This window comes from Mesoplodon densirostris, chromosome 8 (assembly GCF_025265405.1).
Source record: "Mesoplodon densirostris isolate mMesDen1 chromosome 8, mMesDen1 primary haplotype, whole genome shotgun sequence".
NCBI classification, from domain to species: domain Eukaryota; kingdom Metazoa; phylum Chordata; class Mammalia; order Artiodactyla; family Ziphiidae; genus Mesoplodon; species Mesoplodon densirostris.
This window is the reverse complement of record NC_082668.1, coordinates 49,479,021-49,492,362: the sequence shown is the minus strand read 5'-3', so window position 1 is coordinate 49,492,362 and position 13,342 is coordinate 49,479,021. Positions and strand designations below refer to the sequence as shown.

The window sequence follows — 13,342 nt, the reverse complement described above, 5'->3', positions numbered from 1 at the left end:
GTAAAAAGGTCATAGTTTATTTGGAAAGTAAATAAATAAGCACTGCAAATTCTTCTACTCTCTTCTTACTTGATAAATTATTTGCTTTATAACTTAGGGATATACTCTACACACATGAGAGTGTTATTTAGTTAAAATATTGATTTGGTCTGTGCCCTTCAGTTTAGCACTTAACGTCAAGAAGGGTGCTACTCAAAATAATGATTTTGCTATTTTGAAAAAAAAAAATACCTAGACTACAAATATGGCCTTTAGAAGCATATGAGAAGAGTACTTTAAAAATCTCTATCCACTACTGTGATAAGGAATTTAAGGTAAAGGATAGGTTTGATTAATTTTTATAAATGCTTATAAAGGGATATTATAATCTGAGGTAGTATAGATTATATGAAACACCAATTTTTTTCAGAGAATTTTTATGTGTGGACTACCCCCTTTGATTTCAGGCCTGTGCCCCGCTGTACCACTGGAGGACTGAAATGAAACAGGAGAGAGAGCCTGTTGGAACATGCTTTCTTCAGGATGGTACAAAGACTGTTGAGTATGCTCCATGCAGATCAAGTATGTATAGGAAATTGACCAGCTTTTACAAAGAGGTTTGGGAAGCCTAGGCTGTTAAAAAAGTGTGTGTGTGCGTGTGTGTGTGTTAAAATTTGTAGACATATGGTGCTGTTTGATGACAGCAAAATGAAGGCAATTTTATTAATGTAAAGAAATTTAGAATATGCAGTCAACAGGCTTATCTTTCTCCCTAAGAACTAGTTTTCATCTTCCTTGGTCAGTAATAATTAATATTTGATTTTGGAAATCTGCATTTTTAGTCACTGTTAGTCAAAAGGTGCTCCCTTGAGCTTCTCTAACAGAGATGCAGACCCCACAGCTAACAACTCTGATTCAGCAGGTCTGGGTCAGGCCTAGCTACCTTCATTTTTTTTTTTTTTTTTTTTGTGGTACGCGGGCCTCTCACTGTTGTGGCCTCTCCCGTTGCGGAGCACAGGCTCCGGACACGCAGGCTCAGCGGCCATGGCTCACGGGCCCAGCCGCTCCGCGGCATGTGGGATCTTCCTGGACCGGGGCACGAACCCGTGTCCCCTGCATCGGCAGGCTGACTCTCAACCACTGCGCCACCAGGGAAAGCCCTACCTTCATTTTTAACAGACTCTACAAGGTAATTTTGATGGATACCAAAATTTGAGAACTGCAGCTCTATATTAATAATGATGTTAAAAGTAAAAAAATAATTGTCATAAGGAGCCAGAGTTTTTATAGGAAGGTGAGACATTGGGCTCAGGAGTCGGAGTCTGAATTTCCTTGCTTTTAATCTGTCTCTTTGTCAGTCTGTCGACTAAGCTCACTCCTCTTGATCTAAAAGATCTCACCCTGTTCTCTAATATTATTTGAAATTTCCAATGAAATTTATGTTGTGACTAACGATGATTTTGAGCACTTGTAATTCTGTTTAAGCTTTTCCAAACTCTATACTTTTTCCTTCTTGGAGATAGCAGTCCTTTTGCTTCTCCACTATTGTTGAATTGGCCACCACTCCAGATCCTCTTTATATCAGAAACATAAAATAGCTTCTTGAAATGCAGTGTGGTGTTTATACCTGGAGCACTTTTTAGGCCATTACTTTTTCTGTTCCACTGGTCAACAGGTAGTGTAGTAGAGAGAATTAATAACAAAAGTACAACATGTAAGACTCTTATTGCTAGACTTTTTTTCCATGTTAGGCAACTTGTGACACCAAAGGATCTATTTAGTCTTCAAAATTCTAAGCAGTTGAACCTCTGAGAAATTACAAAATGATTTCATTAAACACTTATTTCTTAGCCCACTGCCCTGGCCCTACTTGTAAGTGGGAGGTAGACATGGAAAGAATGATACATACCCATAACCACTTTATTAGAGTAGGTCAGAAAGCACACCCTGCGAGAAGGGAGGAGGTGGGCAGCTGTATCCTCGGTGTCTGACCACACCACCTTCTGTTGGTGTTTTTCTCATAGTACTGTTGTCTTTGGTGGCATGTGGAAAATGTGAGGACTAAATTTGTGTTTTTAATTTCTGTATTGCAAAAATGTTCCTATGGTGAGAAGATAATTTCGTAGCTCTGAAGGATGAGCTAACCCTTGTGTGCCAGGCTTGTAACCTATTGTTTATGTGATGGACACACCTGTAAAATCACCTTTATTCTTTTCTGATACATATGGGAACTAAGATCCAGACAATTGAAGTCATTTTTTTCCCTACATCTTATGGTAGTGAGTGATCGAATGAGGATTTTAACCCAGGTCTGTCTTATTCCAAAGGAATCTTTTCCCTGTATTACTAACAATAGAAAATGTTTTCCATTTCTATTTCCTCTGTATTAAGCAAAACTTTTCTACAGAGAATACTGCTTTCAAAAGTGCAGGTTTGGGGCTTCCGTTGTGGCGCAGTGGTTGAGAGTCTGCCTGCCAATGCAGGGGACACGGGTTCGAGCCCTGGTCTGGAAAGATCCCACATGCCGTGGAGCAACTGGGCCCGTGAGCCACAACTACTGAGCCTGTGCGTCTGGAGCCTGTGCTCCGCAACAAGAGAGGCCGAGATAGTGAGAGGCCCGCGCACCGCGATTAAGACTGGCCTCCGCTCGCCGCAACTAGAGAGGGCCGTCGCACAGAAACGAAGACCCAACACAGCAAAAATAAATAAATACATTTATTAAAAAAAAAGTCACAGGACAAGGCAGCTCCCATTCTACAATTTAACAGCTTAGAATACTATGCACATGTCATGAAAATTGCTAAACATTAAAAGGGAAACACTTTAAAAAAAAAAAAAAAAGAAAAAAGTGCAGGTTTGGATAATTCCTGATGTAAGAGGACAAGAACCCTTCTGAAAACAAGCATTCTAATGATGATCCCTTGAGGATATACTGCCATGTTCAGCTAGTATTTTTCATCATTTTGCCTCTTCAGTAACGACCAGTTCTCTTCTTAACATGTATTTAAAGGATTAAGACTGCGTGATGTAGCTGCTCATAACGCTTTCACTTATTTGGTTTAAGCACAGACATTTTAACCTTATTTTCTGAAGTATTTAACATCCAAATCAGATCAGCAAACTATGGCTTGTGAGTCTGTTTTTGTAAATAAAGTTTTATTGGAACATAGCCACACCCATTTGTTTACATGTTATCTCTAAAGGGAGAGTTGAGTCCTTGCCACAGAGACTGTCTAGCCCCTAAGCCTAAAACATTTATTACCTGGCCCTTTACAGAAGATGCTTGCTGATCCCCGATCTCAATAGTAATACCTCAAATATTAGAAAAAGAAGAGAGAACAATCTTAAAAAAATCAAAGTGAATGCCTTTCTTCCTAATAAGCTGGCTTTCGATATCTCTTGATCATTGTATGTACTTCAGGGCTCAACCTTTGAAGTATTAAGCTACCTGCAGGCCCAAAGTGCAAGGGGCAACCTGCCCAGAGAAGAACACTCAAGAGTGGGAATCTCAGAACTTGGGTTATATTCTTGCGCGCTGCCAACAACCTGTATATCTGTAGTCATGAGTGATTCATCACTGGTAAAACGCTGATTTAGGCAAAAGACTTCAGAGGTGCAATTTTTGTATTTTATGTCTTCTTCATACTTCAATAAATTGTGTAACCCAATGGCTGATTTTACCTGAGGCTGCCAGTTTTGTAGGGCTACATTGCCAACTTCTTGATAACTGCCTGTTTTGGTGGTGGTAGTTTGTGGGTTTTGTTGTTGTTCATTTGTCTGTTGTTTGCTTTCTTTTTTTTAACACCTTTTTTGGAATATAATTGCTTTACAATGGTGTGTTAGGTTCTGCTTTATAACAAAATGAATCAGCTATACATATACATATACATATATCCCCATATCTCCTCCCTCTTGGGTCTCCCTCCCACCCTCCCTATTGCTCTAGGTGGTCACAGAGCACTGAGCTGATCTCCCTGTGCTATGCAGCTGCTTCCCACTAGCTGTCTATTTTACGTTTAGTAGTATATATAAGTCCATGCCACTCCCTCATTTCATCTCAGCTTACCCTTAACCCTCCCTGTGTCCTCAAGTCCATTCTCTATGTCTGTGTCTTAATTCCTGTCCTGCCCCTAGGTTCTTCATAACCAATTTTTTTTTTTTTTAGATTCCATATATATGTGTTAGCATACGGTATTTGTTTTTCTCTTTCTGACTTACTTCACTCTGTATGACAGACTCTGGGTCCATCCACCTTGTGCTTTTGTTTTTAATGTGACCTATAGGGATCTGTGGAACGTCACTCTATAAAAATTTACCTTATTACTGATTATGTTTGCTTTTGGCTTCTCATTACTGTATCTATGACCATTCTTGGCATTATACAATAGGCTAAATGTCTTTCTGTTCTAAAAGTGCCTGAACCACAAATCATATGATTTAAATACTCTTTCATCTCCATGCTCAGACTGAGTCTTTGTTCTTTCTGTCTACTTTCTGATGATAATGTTATTTGCACATAGATTTTTCTCAGTTATGATTTCTAGTTTGTTTTTTCTTCCCCTTGATGGTTGCTTAGGGAATTATAAATGCACTGCTGGCTTGAGGTAGTGCAGCCTGGTGGTGTAGACACTCCTCACCTCAGATCCATGCTCTTTTATTTACTAGGTGGTTTACCATAGTCAAGTTCCTTAATTTCTGTGAGCCTCAGTTTTCTTATATGTAAATTGTGACTAATAATAGTATCTCTCATAGAATTGCTGTATAGATTTTAAAAGATTTTAAATGCTTTAGTAGAGTACTGGGCTCACAGTAAGGGCTTAATAAACATTAGCTGTTCTTACTATCATAACCAATAACATTATTTATAATATTGTCAGGCTTAACAAATAGCAGAAATATTAATTGTCCATAGAAATAAAAACAAAAGCCTTCACTGAAATAGATTATAGTCAACATAAAATTCTTTACATTCGCACTGTTTAATAGGTACCTGTTAAAATTTTAAAGGACGGTTATGTTTCTAACTGGATGTTCTGGGAAACCAAATAAAGTAGATAATTGTACAGTATGATAATCAAAAAAGGATGTCTTTATAAATAGCTTGAAATAGTTCCCCAGAGGCAACTCGAATAAAGGAAATAAACGGCTGACTTGAGGTCAGAGCAGAATTCCTTAGTATGATTCACCAGACACTGGAAGCCCCAGCCCTGCATTTTCCCATTGCCTCTTGGTTAGAAAAATTTACATTGGGGTAGCATTATACTCTTGAGGCTATTTTCTAAAAAAAAATTCTAAATTTAGATATTAAGTGTGTAATCTTGGGGCAGTTCCCAGGTTTTTAAATGGGTTCAAAATTTTAGATGGGAGTATTTGACAAAAATTCTTGCCAGTTGTCCTCATGACTGAAAGTAGATATTTTTGGTTCCTGTATTTGGGTGGCAAATACAGGAATACTATAGCAAAATTATTTCGATATTGTGACATTGACTACAAGAATTCCTTGATGACTGAAGAACAGCTGCTTTTCATTGTTGCTTATTATCCTCAAAATAAAGCGAGGAAGAGTCTTCAGGCTCACTGTTACTTCTAGGCACAGTATTACTCATGATTAGAGTTAATTTATTATTAATTAGAGTTAATTATTATTGGCCAATTTAATAATTGAGTATAAAGGAGTAAAACAATTGAGTATTATCATTTGGAGAATACTTAAAAGTGTCATGTTTAAAAAAGTTGACTTTCTAAATGTGTTGTGAGAGTAGTTTTCGTATTTTGCTCATTTCAGAATATTAAATTAGGGTCTGGCCATCTCCCAAAATTCTGAACTACTTTTTTTCAGGTTTGTTGTTGTTGTTGGATATAAATGTATATATAGGAAATGTATGTATCAGGAATGTAGGTATCTCCTTATAAGTATTCATAATAACTTAGTGAAGACCTAACAACTGTAGGAGAGTAATAGTAAGAAATAGAAATTTCAGATTGGAGTTTTTAACTCAAAGATTACAACTCATCATTGTTTTATGAAATCAAAGTATGAGTCATAACCAGTAATTTTTAAAAAATGGAATGAAATGTGTGTATGTTGGGTGGTGTGGGCTATGATATAAACTATAATCTTGTGGGTTGTGGTTAAAAATAAAAAGTTTGAAATCCACCATCTTAGGTGATCTTTCTGTCCCCTGCTGACTGGTCCAGGTACTTTCATCTCTCTCTGTTGCCATTTCTGATTGATGGGTGCTGGTAAACATGCATACTAACTTTTTTAGAATGTGTTAATAACTCATTAAGTGCCTGAGTGAATGAACACTCTCAGAGGCCAGTACATTAGCTTACAGTTAACAGTGATATCAGATTTTTCTCATGTTTTGTTTTGTGGTGTTTGTTTTGGGGTTTGTGTATATTTCCAATCTTTTTATTTTAGAAAATATTGATGCTGATGGACAGGGATTTTGTCAAGGAGGATTCAGCATTGATTTTACTAAAGTAAGTTCTCATTTAAGACTGAATGAGATTCAGATCTACCTTATTATCTAATTACATGGTTAAAAATTAACTGGTTACTACTTCAGATTCTCTATAACTATTACCTGTTTTATGAAAACAGCTAATAAAAATGACCCATGCATTTTGATATCCATTGCTTTATATTATTCTCTCCCTAGGAGACATTGCTTGTTTGAAATAGACATCAAAATGGAATGAAAGACAGTAGAAAATCTCCTGAGTAGAAGATAGATAGCTGTTATGACTTAATATTAATATTAGAACTTCCAGTTGGATAAATTTATAGACTATTAAACCTTTCTATTTTTGACTGAAATTGAGTTTTTGTAAAAGCTAGCAATGGGATCTTTCTTACAAAATCAGAGTTTAGTTACATAAAAGTTGAAAAACATGCTTATTCGCCATCTATTATGTGCCTACAGGCAACAAGTAAAGTTGAAGCAATTTAATTATTGTAAGAAATCTCGTATGCAGGGCTCTATGTATTTTTAACTAAGCTGATATGTTCTCTAGAGTTGATAGTTTTTAATCTATTTTTTAAAAATAAGAATTCCATTTATATTTTCAAAGGAAATTTTTCTTAAGTACTTTTCTTTATGTAATTTTCTTTTGTGTGTGGGTTTTTTTTTTGTGGGATATATGAACATTTTGAATATCAAATTGAGACTATTAATTACTCCTAGAGAAGTCTCAAAAATACATTGCTTGGTTAAAAGTAGAGCTTCCTTAGAAAGCTTAATATGGCTTTCTTAGAAAATGCAGACAGAAGTGCCTTAAATTTATTAAAACAACAGAAACTATAATCATGATTCAGAAAAACTAATAAAGCATTTTATTTTTTTAAATTTGTATTTTATCTCTATTAAAATTTTTTTTCTAGATTAGGTACTGGTAATTATAGTTCACTCTCCTTATTAAGTAATTGATTTTAATTCACTCAATTTGAAACTCATAATTCAAAACTTATTCATAATTACTTATAATTTAAAATTTAAGGAAGCAAAACAAAGAGAGGTAAAGTATATTAATGCATATTAGGTTTCAACTCATATGATGTGTTTTCAAATAGGTGTTGTATTAAAGCAAAAAGTGTCCTTATTTTCTGTACTTATGCCAGTACAAATATAACCCCAGAAATATTCCCAAACTGTGAACAGTCATTGCTATATTAACTGTTTGCTTTCTTCAACTCATTTCTGAAAAATGGTATCATTTTAAAGCAGACAACTTAGAAATATCTTTTACTTAGCCATGGCCAGAGGTTGTTGAAAACTTGAAAGGCTATATGTCCATTTGGAGAGAGAAAATTTTTCTCTTACCTCCAGCAAGAGGAAATTTTAAAAATATTATGTTCAAACACTAACTACCTTGAATTAGATACTTATAATTTGTTACAGATGTAAGAAATGCTAGTCAAGTATAATTTGTATATATAATATACCCTGAAAAATTTACCCTCTAACCTCACTCTTGTTTAGATATGCAGGACACTAAAATTTTTCCTTTAGCTGAAAAATTTTTAATGATTATTAGAAAGGAAATTTGCCTGTGTAGTCACAAAGGTAATATACAGAATTAAGGAGTGACTTTTTTTCTTACTGTAACCAATAATACTATGCTGATGGCACTTCATACCGAGTGTGTGAAGCAGCCAAGACCTACGAATCTATATGTATATATATGTTTGTATATTTTCACATATTAAGTGAACATATTATAAGTTTCCTTTTTGATATTCATTGCATTGTGTTTTAGAAAAAGTATAGTGAAAATTACTGAATTAGATGAGTTTAAGACTTATAATTTTGTTTGCTTTAATATATATATGTTTAATATATGCATATAATATTTGCATATATATGTCATATATACATATATACTTGTATATGTAGCTTTTATGTTTATTACATTGCTCTCCATTTTTAAAGCTACCTGTTTTAAAATATGTATCTTTTTGTTTGATTTAATCTAGGCTGACAGAGTACTTCTTGGTGGTCCTGGTAGCTTTTATTGGCAAGGTAGGTTAATCTTTTAAAAACTACCCAATAATGACTGTGTTTCAGACTCATCTGGCTTATCATGTGCCTATGAGACTTTTCAAATTATTTTAAACAAAGAAATGGAAAAATAAAATTTAAATGTATAATCACTATCTTTGTATAAATTGTATAAAAATTGTATACAGTTTTTTTTAAAAGGACTATAACATCATATAAGGTGTATATAAAATATATAAATATATAACATAATATATAACCTATATTATATATATATTTCTAGTAGAAAATAAACTGAATAGTTTAAAAGTAAATTATAAAGTAAATTAATAAAATAATTTATTTTTATTGTTTATGATATGTACTTTTTCATCTCTGTACTTTAGAGGAAATGATGTAATTAAGCATTAGGAAGTGTGTGGAACTGATTTGTAATAGGTAAATTGTGGCCTTCCAAAAGCTCATGGTTTTAAACTTAATTTGAATTTGCACATTACAATATTTAAATGGTTATTTTCTCATTAATCACTGACATCAAGAATGATTTCTTTGTGTTTGGGGAGTTTTTAAAATAGAGGATCTTATTAAGTTTCAAAAGAATATATTAAACTGGCATTGACGATTGATGTAAAGATAAAACACTACATTCTTTAGTCATTTTCTGAGGACTAATAAAATTACCATTTGAACAAATGTATAACAGATCATTATTTTCTGACAGTTTGAAAGTAGGTAACTATATCTGCTTATTTTCTTAGTCTATGATTCATTTATCATTAGAGACACATTTATTTAGTCAATATAGTCACATGTTTATTTTCTTCTAAAAAGTGCCATTTACCAGATTCTGTTATTCAAGCATTGGCAATATTTGGAAGAACTGGAAAATCTATGACTATATTGATTTGCAAGTACTTTCTGATTCTGAATTTTACTTCTGTATTCTGCACTCTGCTTTCTTTACTTGCTTCCTTGTAGGAAAACCCATGCTTTTGCTTTATAGAAAGGGAAACTAAAAAAAGAGATTTGCTGAAGGAAAACAGGATGGAAGGAAAATACGAAGTAATGAGAAATGGGAATAAGTGAAAAACTGGAAGGGATGGCAAAGGAGAAAAAGAAAAATCAGGCAAAGAGGATCAGTATGAGAAACATACTAAAACTGAAAATTTTGAATTTCTATGAATTGTACCTCTATTGGAAAATGAAATGATTTAGGAAAATTATACTTGAGTTTTACAGTTTTACAATAAAAATTAAAATAGCAGTTCTGACTCTGTGTAAGAAAATAGATATTAATACTTTCTAATTAGCTATAAAACATGGATTTATTTTTCTTCTTTACGGCTAGGTACGTCATTCAGTGGAAGGGAAGGAAGTGTCTGATGAGCATGTGAGGGAACCAAAGATAGATTTTGTGATTCTCAGTCAGGACTCCTTGTTAACTCTGCCTTTTTAAGAGACACAGCTGTGAACATGTTTAAATGACTTGTTCTTTTAATACCTTGAGTATGCACAATGTATGCATTCCTGTTTATTATAAATTAGGACAGATACTATTAATATTATATTCACTAGAGATTTATTATAAATGGTATATAATATGTAACTGAAAACTCAGTGACTGGGCGGAGAATATTTTGTTTTAATAAGATTAAAATCAGCACGTTTCACCGTGAATAGGTAAGATATTAGGATGAATTTTTCTATAGATCTCAGAATTGTCTCTGTAAGAATAGAGAAAATGATAATGGTGTTTTATTCCAAAGACATGATAAATTTTCCTGTGTTCTTTGATTCAAGAAATATTTAATGAATCCCTCCTATGTGTTAGGTACTGTTTAGGCACACAGGGTAAAGTAGTGACCCAGACAGAAAGTGTTTCTGCCCTACAAACTCGGCTTATGTGACTGGAAAAATTGGAACAAGATTAATATCTTTAGCTATTATGATTTTCTTTCTGAAATAGCAGAAATGAAGAGATTATTTGTCATATGTTATGGGGATGGCATTTGATAAATCAACCTTTCTTGGGGCAGGGAGGCAGTCGATTTTTATGTAGTTGTCTGGATTTCTTGTGTACTTAATAACTTTAGGTTGGGAAGAAAAGTGAACTCACTCATTCAGGCTGCTTTCATAAAAGTGTCCAAATAACTTGTTAAAAAAATCAGTTTAACAAATTATTATGAAGGTAAAAGTAATTATTTCAGTAGATTTTTCAAGTTCTAATTTGAAATTTGGTTTGGAAACAATCTTTGATTTTATGATTCCATTTATTGATTTATTTATTGATTTATTTATTTATTTTTGAGTGAATTAAAACTAATTCTGCATTTATAAATTTTTGTTTTTTAGCAGAGACTAATTTTAAGTACTAGCTTGAATAGAAATAATTGTGACTTAAAAAATAAATTTCAGTTTTAGTATTATGAAAAGAGTTATTTAAGGCTAATAATTAGAAAGACATATCTAATCTATTTTCTTTCATGCAGGTGCTATCCATCATCTATGTCATAAAGTTCCCATTAGAAACTTGTCATTTATTTTATATATTTTTTTCAGGTCCACACATTTCACATTATAATTTATTTTATGTATTTATTTCAGGTCAGCTCATTTCAGATCAAATAGCAGAAATTGTATCTAAATATGACCCCAAAGTTTATAGCATCAAGTATAATAACCAGTTAGCAACTCGGACTGCACAAGCTATTTTTGATGACAGTTACTTGGGTAGGTAAAATCAAAATATGGATTCATTTTCTGGTGTGGTGGATTTGTCCTGTATTTACATATGCTGCTTTCAGTAGGAAAATCTTTTATGTGAAATAGATTAAGATTTTCTTAAAATATAAGGAACATATTTGTTATGAGTACTTAGGTTATGTTGTATGTCAGTAACTGAAATTTAAGAGCATGATTATTAACACAATGATAATAATAATAGATAACCTTTAAGATATGCTTGGTCCATCCTGGGCATTGTTCTAAGTGCTTACTTGTATTAACTCATTTAATCCTCACAACAGGTCTATGAAAGTGTACTACTGTTTTACTCCCATTTTATAGATAAAGAAACAGGCACAGAGAGGCAAGATAATTTGCCTAAAGCCCCTCATTTGTAACTTGCTTTTCTGAGATTCCAACACAGGCAGTCTGACTCCTGAACTTTTATTCACTATGTTAAACTACAGTTTTGGTTTAGGATTTATTAACTTGTTCTCTCTCTTTAAATTTCTCATATTCATTAAACCAAATATACATGACAGAAGTAGTATTTTGCTGATTGAGAAAACCTGTTATTTGTTGCTTCTTTATGATGAATGCAGATTTACCCTGTTTTTAACTGACTCCTTTGTAAAGTTGATAAAACAGGTTTATATTTCTAACAGAGATATACTGTTTAAGTATTTAACTCCATTATTTTCTTTAAGATGTATTTATCATAAACATATGAATCTATTCCTTCTAGAGGACAAAATATTACATAGTTAAAGGAATTACTTGAAGATATTTTCCAGGAAAGCTTAGTCAGCAAGTACGCTGAAGATAACCAGTCCTGCCCTGATGGTGTCTTACCTTTGGTTCCCCTTAGGTTACTCAGTGGCCGTCGGAGATTTCAACGGTGATGGCATAGATGGTATGACGCACTTGAACTATATTTAATCCTCTTTAAAAAAATTAGACTAAGCATTTGAAACAAGTGGCATAGAAAAATTTCAGCAATTAAAGAATTTTGAAATTGAGCTTATTCTCTGGTAAACTTTCTCTAGCAGCCAAGGGGGCTGAGGGCCTCAGTGACCTCTTGTCTGCTCCTTGCCAGCCCCCAGCACTTCAGTTATTTCTTCAGCTCCTTCATTCTTGATTTCAGCAGATTCAGTTCTCTTGGAGAGGCATAGTTTAATAGTTTCTTCTTTCTTCAGGCCTGTAATTTGTATCCTTCCAAGCTCTGTCAGTAAGGCTGTTACCCCATCCTCTCTCTGTTCATCTTCAGAGCTCAATCTGGGGATCCTAGACTCTACCTGATTTTAATCACATTTCTGTGCCACCTCTACCCTGTTTCACTTTGCTCTGAATTATCTTTCATTACTGTATGTTTAGCTTTTCTTCATTCTTAAGCCCTTTTCTCTTGTCTCTTCTCTTTCACAAGGCTGTGAATGCCTTGAGGGTACACATGTGTTTATTTGAGGTTCTCAAGAATCTTTCCATGTTTCGTAAAGATTTGATTTTGTGGTTAAAAAATGCTGGGGTCATTTATTATGGAGTACCAAGTTTTTAAAATCTCTTGCTCATTGTCTACTGAAATAACACTTAAAGCTTTCTGACATAACCACTTATTCCTGCAGTTGCCAATACTGGCCTTAAAATTGAGTAATTAAGTTTTTTCTTTTCAGACTTTGTTTCAGGAGTTCCAAGAGCAGCAAGGACTTTGGGAATGGTAGGAAAGTTAAAAGGTGTTTTCTAAAAATATCTGGGTTGTTTTATATTTTACTCTATTTCATATGCTTTTGTTTTTCCTGCACAGGTTTACATTTATGATGGGAAAAACATGTCCTCCTTACACAATTTTACTGGAGAACAGGTATGCTTTTAAAGTGCTGTGTTGGGTTTTGTTTTGTTTTCTCACTTAACATTTTAACACCAGCACTTCCTAATGTCTTTAAAACTTTTCTTGGTAATATTCTGATGGTTTAATAGTCAATATATAGTACCTGTTTAATATTTGATATTATAGATATAAAATAAGCTTTAAATATTTCTCCTTCGTTTTAACCGAAGTGATTTGTTGAGGTTAAAGACTTTTGTAATTGCCCTAGTAGCTTTTTTTTTTTAAAGGAAATGCAGAATCAAATTGCACACAT

The 13,342-nt window shown here is 33.6% G+C and overlaps 1 protein-coding gene across 2 annotated transcripts in view; it reads left to right on the top strand.

Moving 5' to 3' along the window:
• Window positions 1-13,342, top strand: part of ITGAV (integrin subunit alpha V) — an 87,353-nt gene that overhangs the window by 35,270 nt on the left and 38,741 nt on the right. For both annotated transcript variants that reach the window (XM_060106433.1, XM_060106432.1), the window contains exons 4-10: window positions 447-561; window positions 6,404-6,465; window positions 8,459-8,504; window positions 11,088-11,213; window positions 12,076-12,120; window positions 12,875-12,918; window positions 13,006-13,062. In XM_060106433.1, the coding sequence (XP_059962416.1) occupies window positions 447-561; window positions 6,404-6,465; window positions 8,459-8,504; window positions 11,088-11,213; window positions 12,076-12,120; window positions 12,875-12,918; window positions 13,006-13,062 (495 nt within the window). The remainder of the gene's footprint in view (window positions 1-446; window positions 562-6,403; window positions 6,466-8,458; window positions 8,505-11,087; window positions 11,214-12,075; window positions 12,121-12,874; window positions 12,919-13,005; window positions 13,063-13,342) is intronic.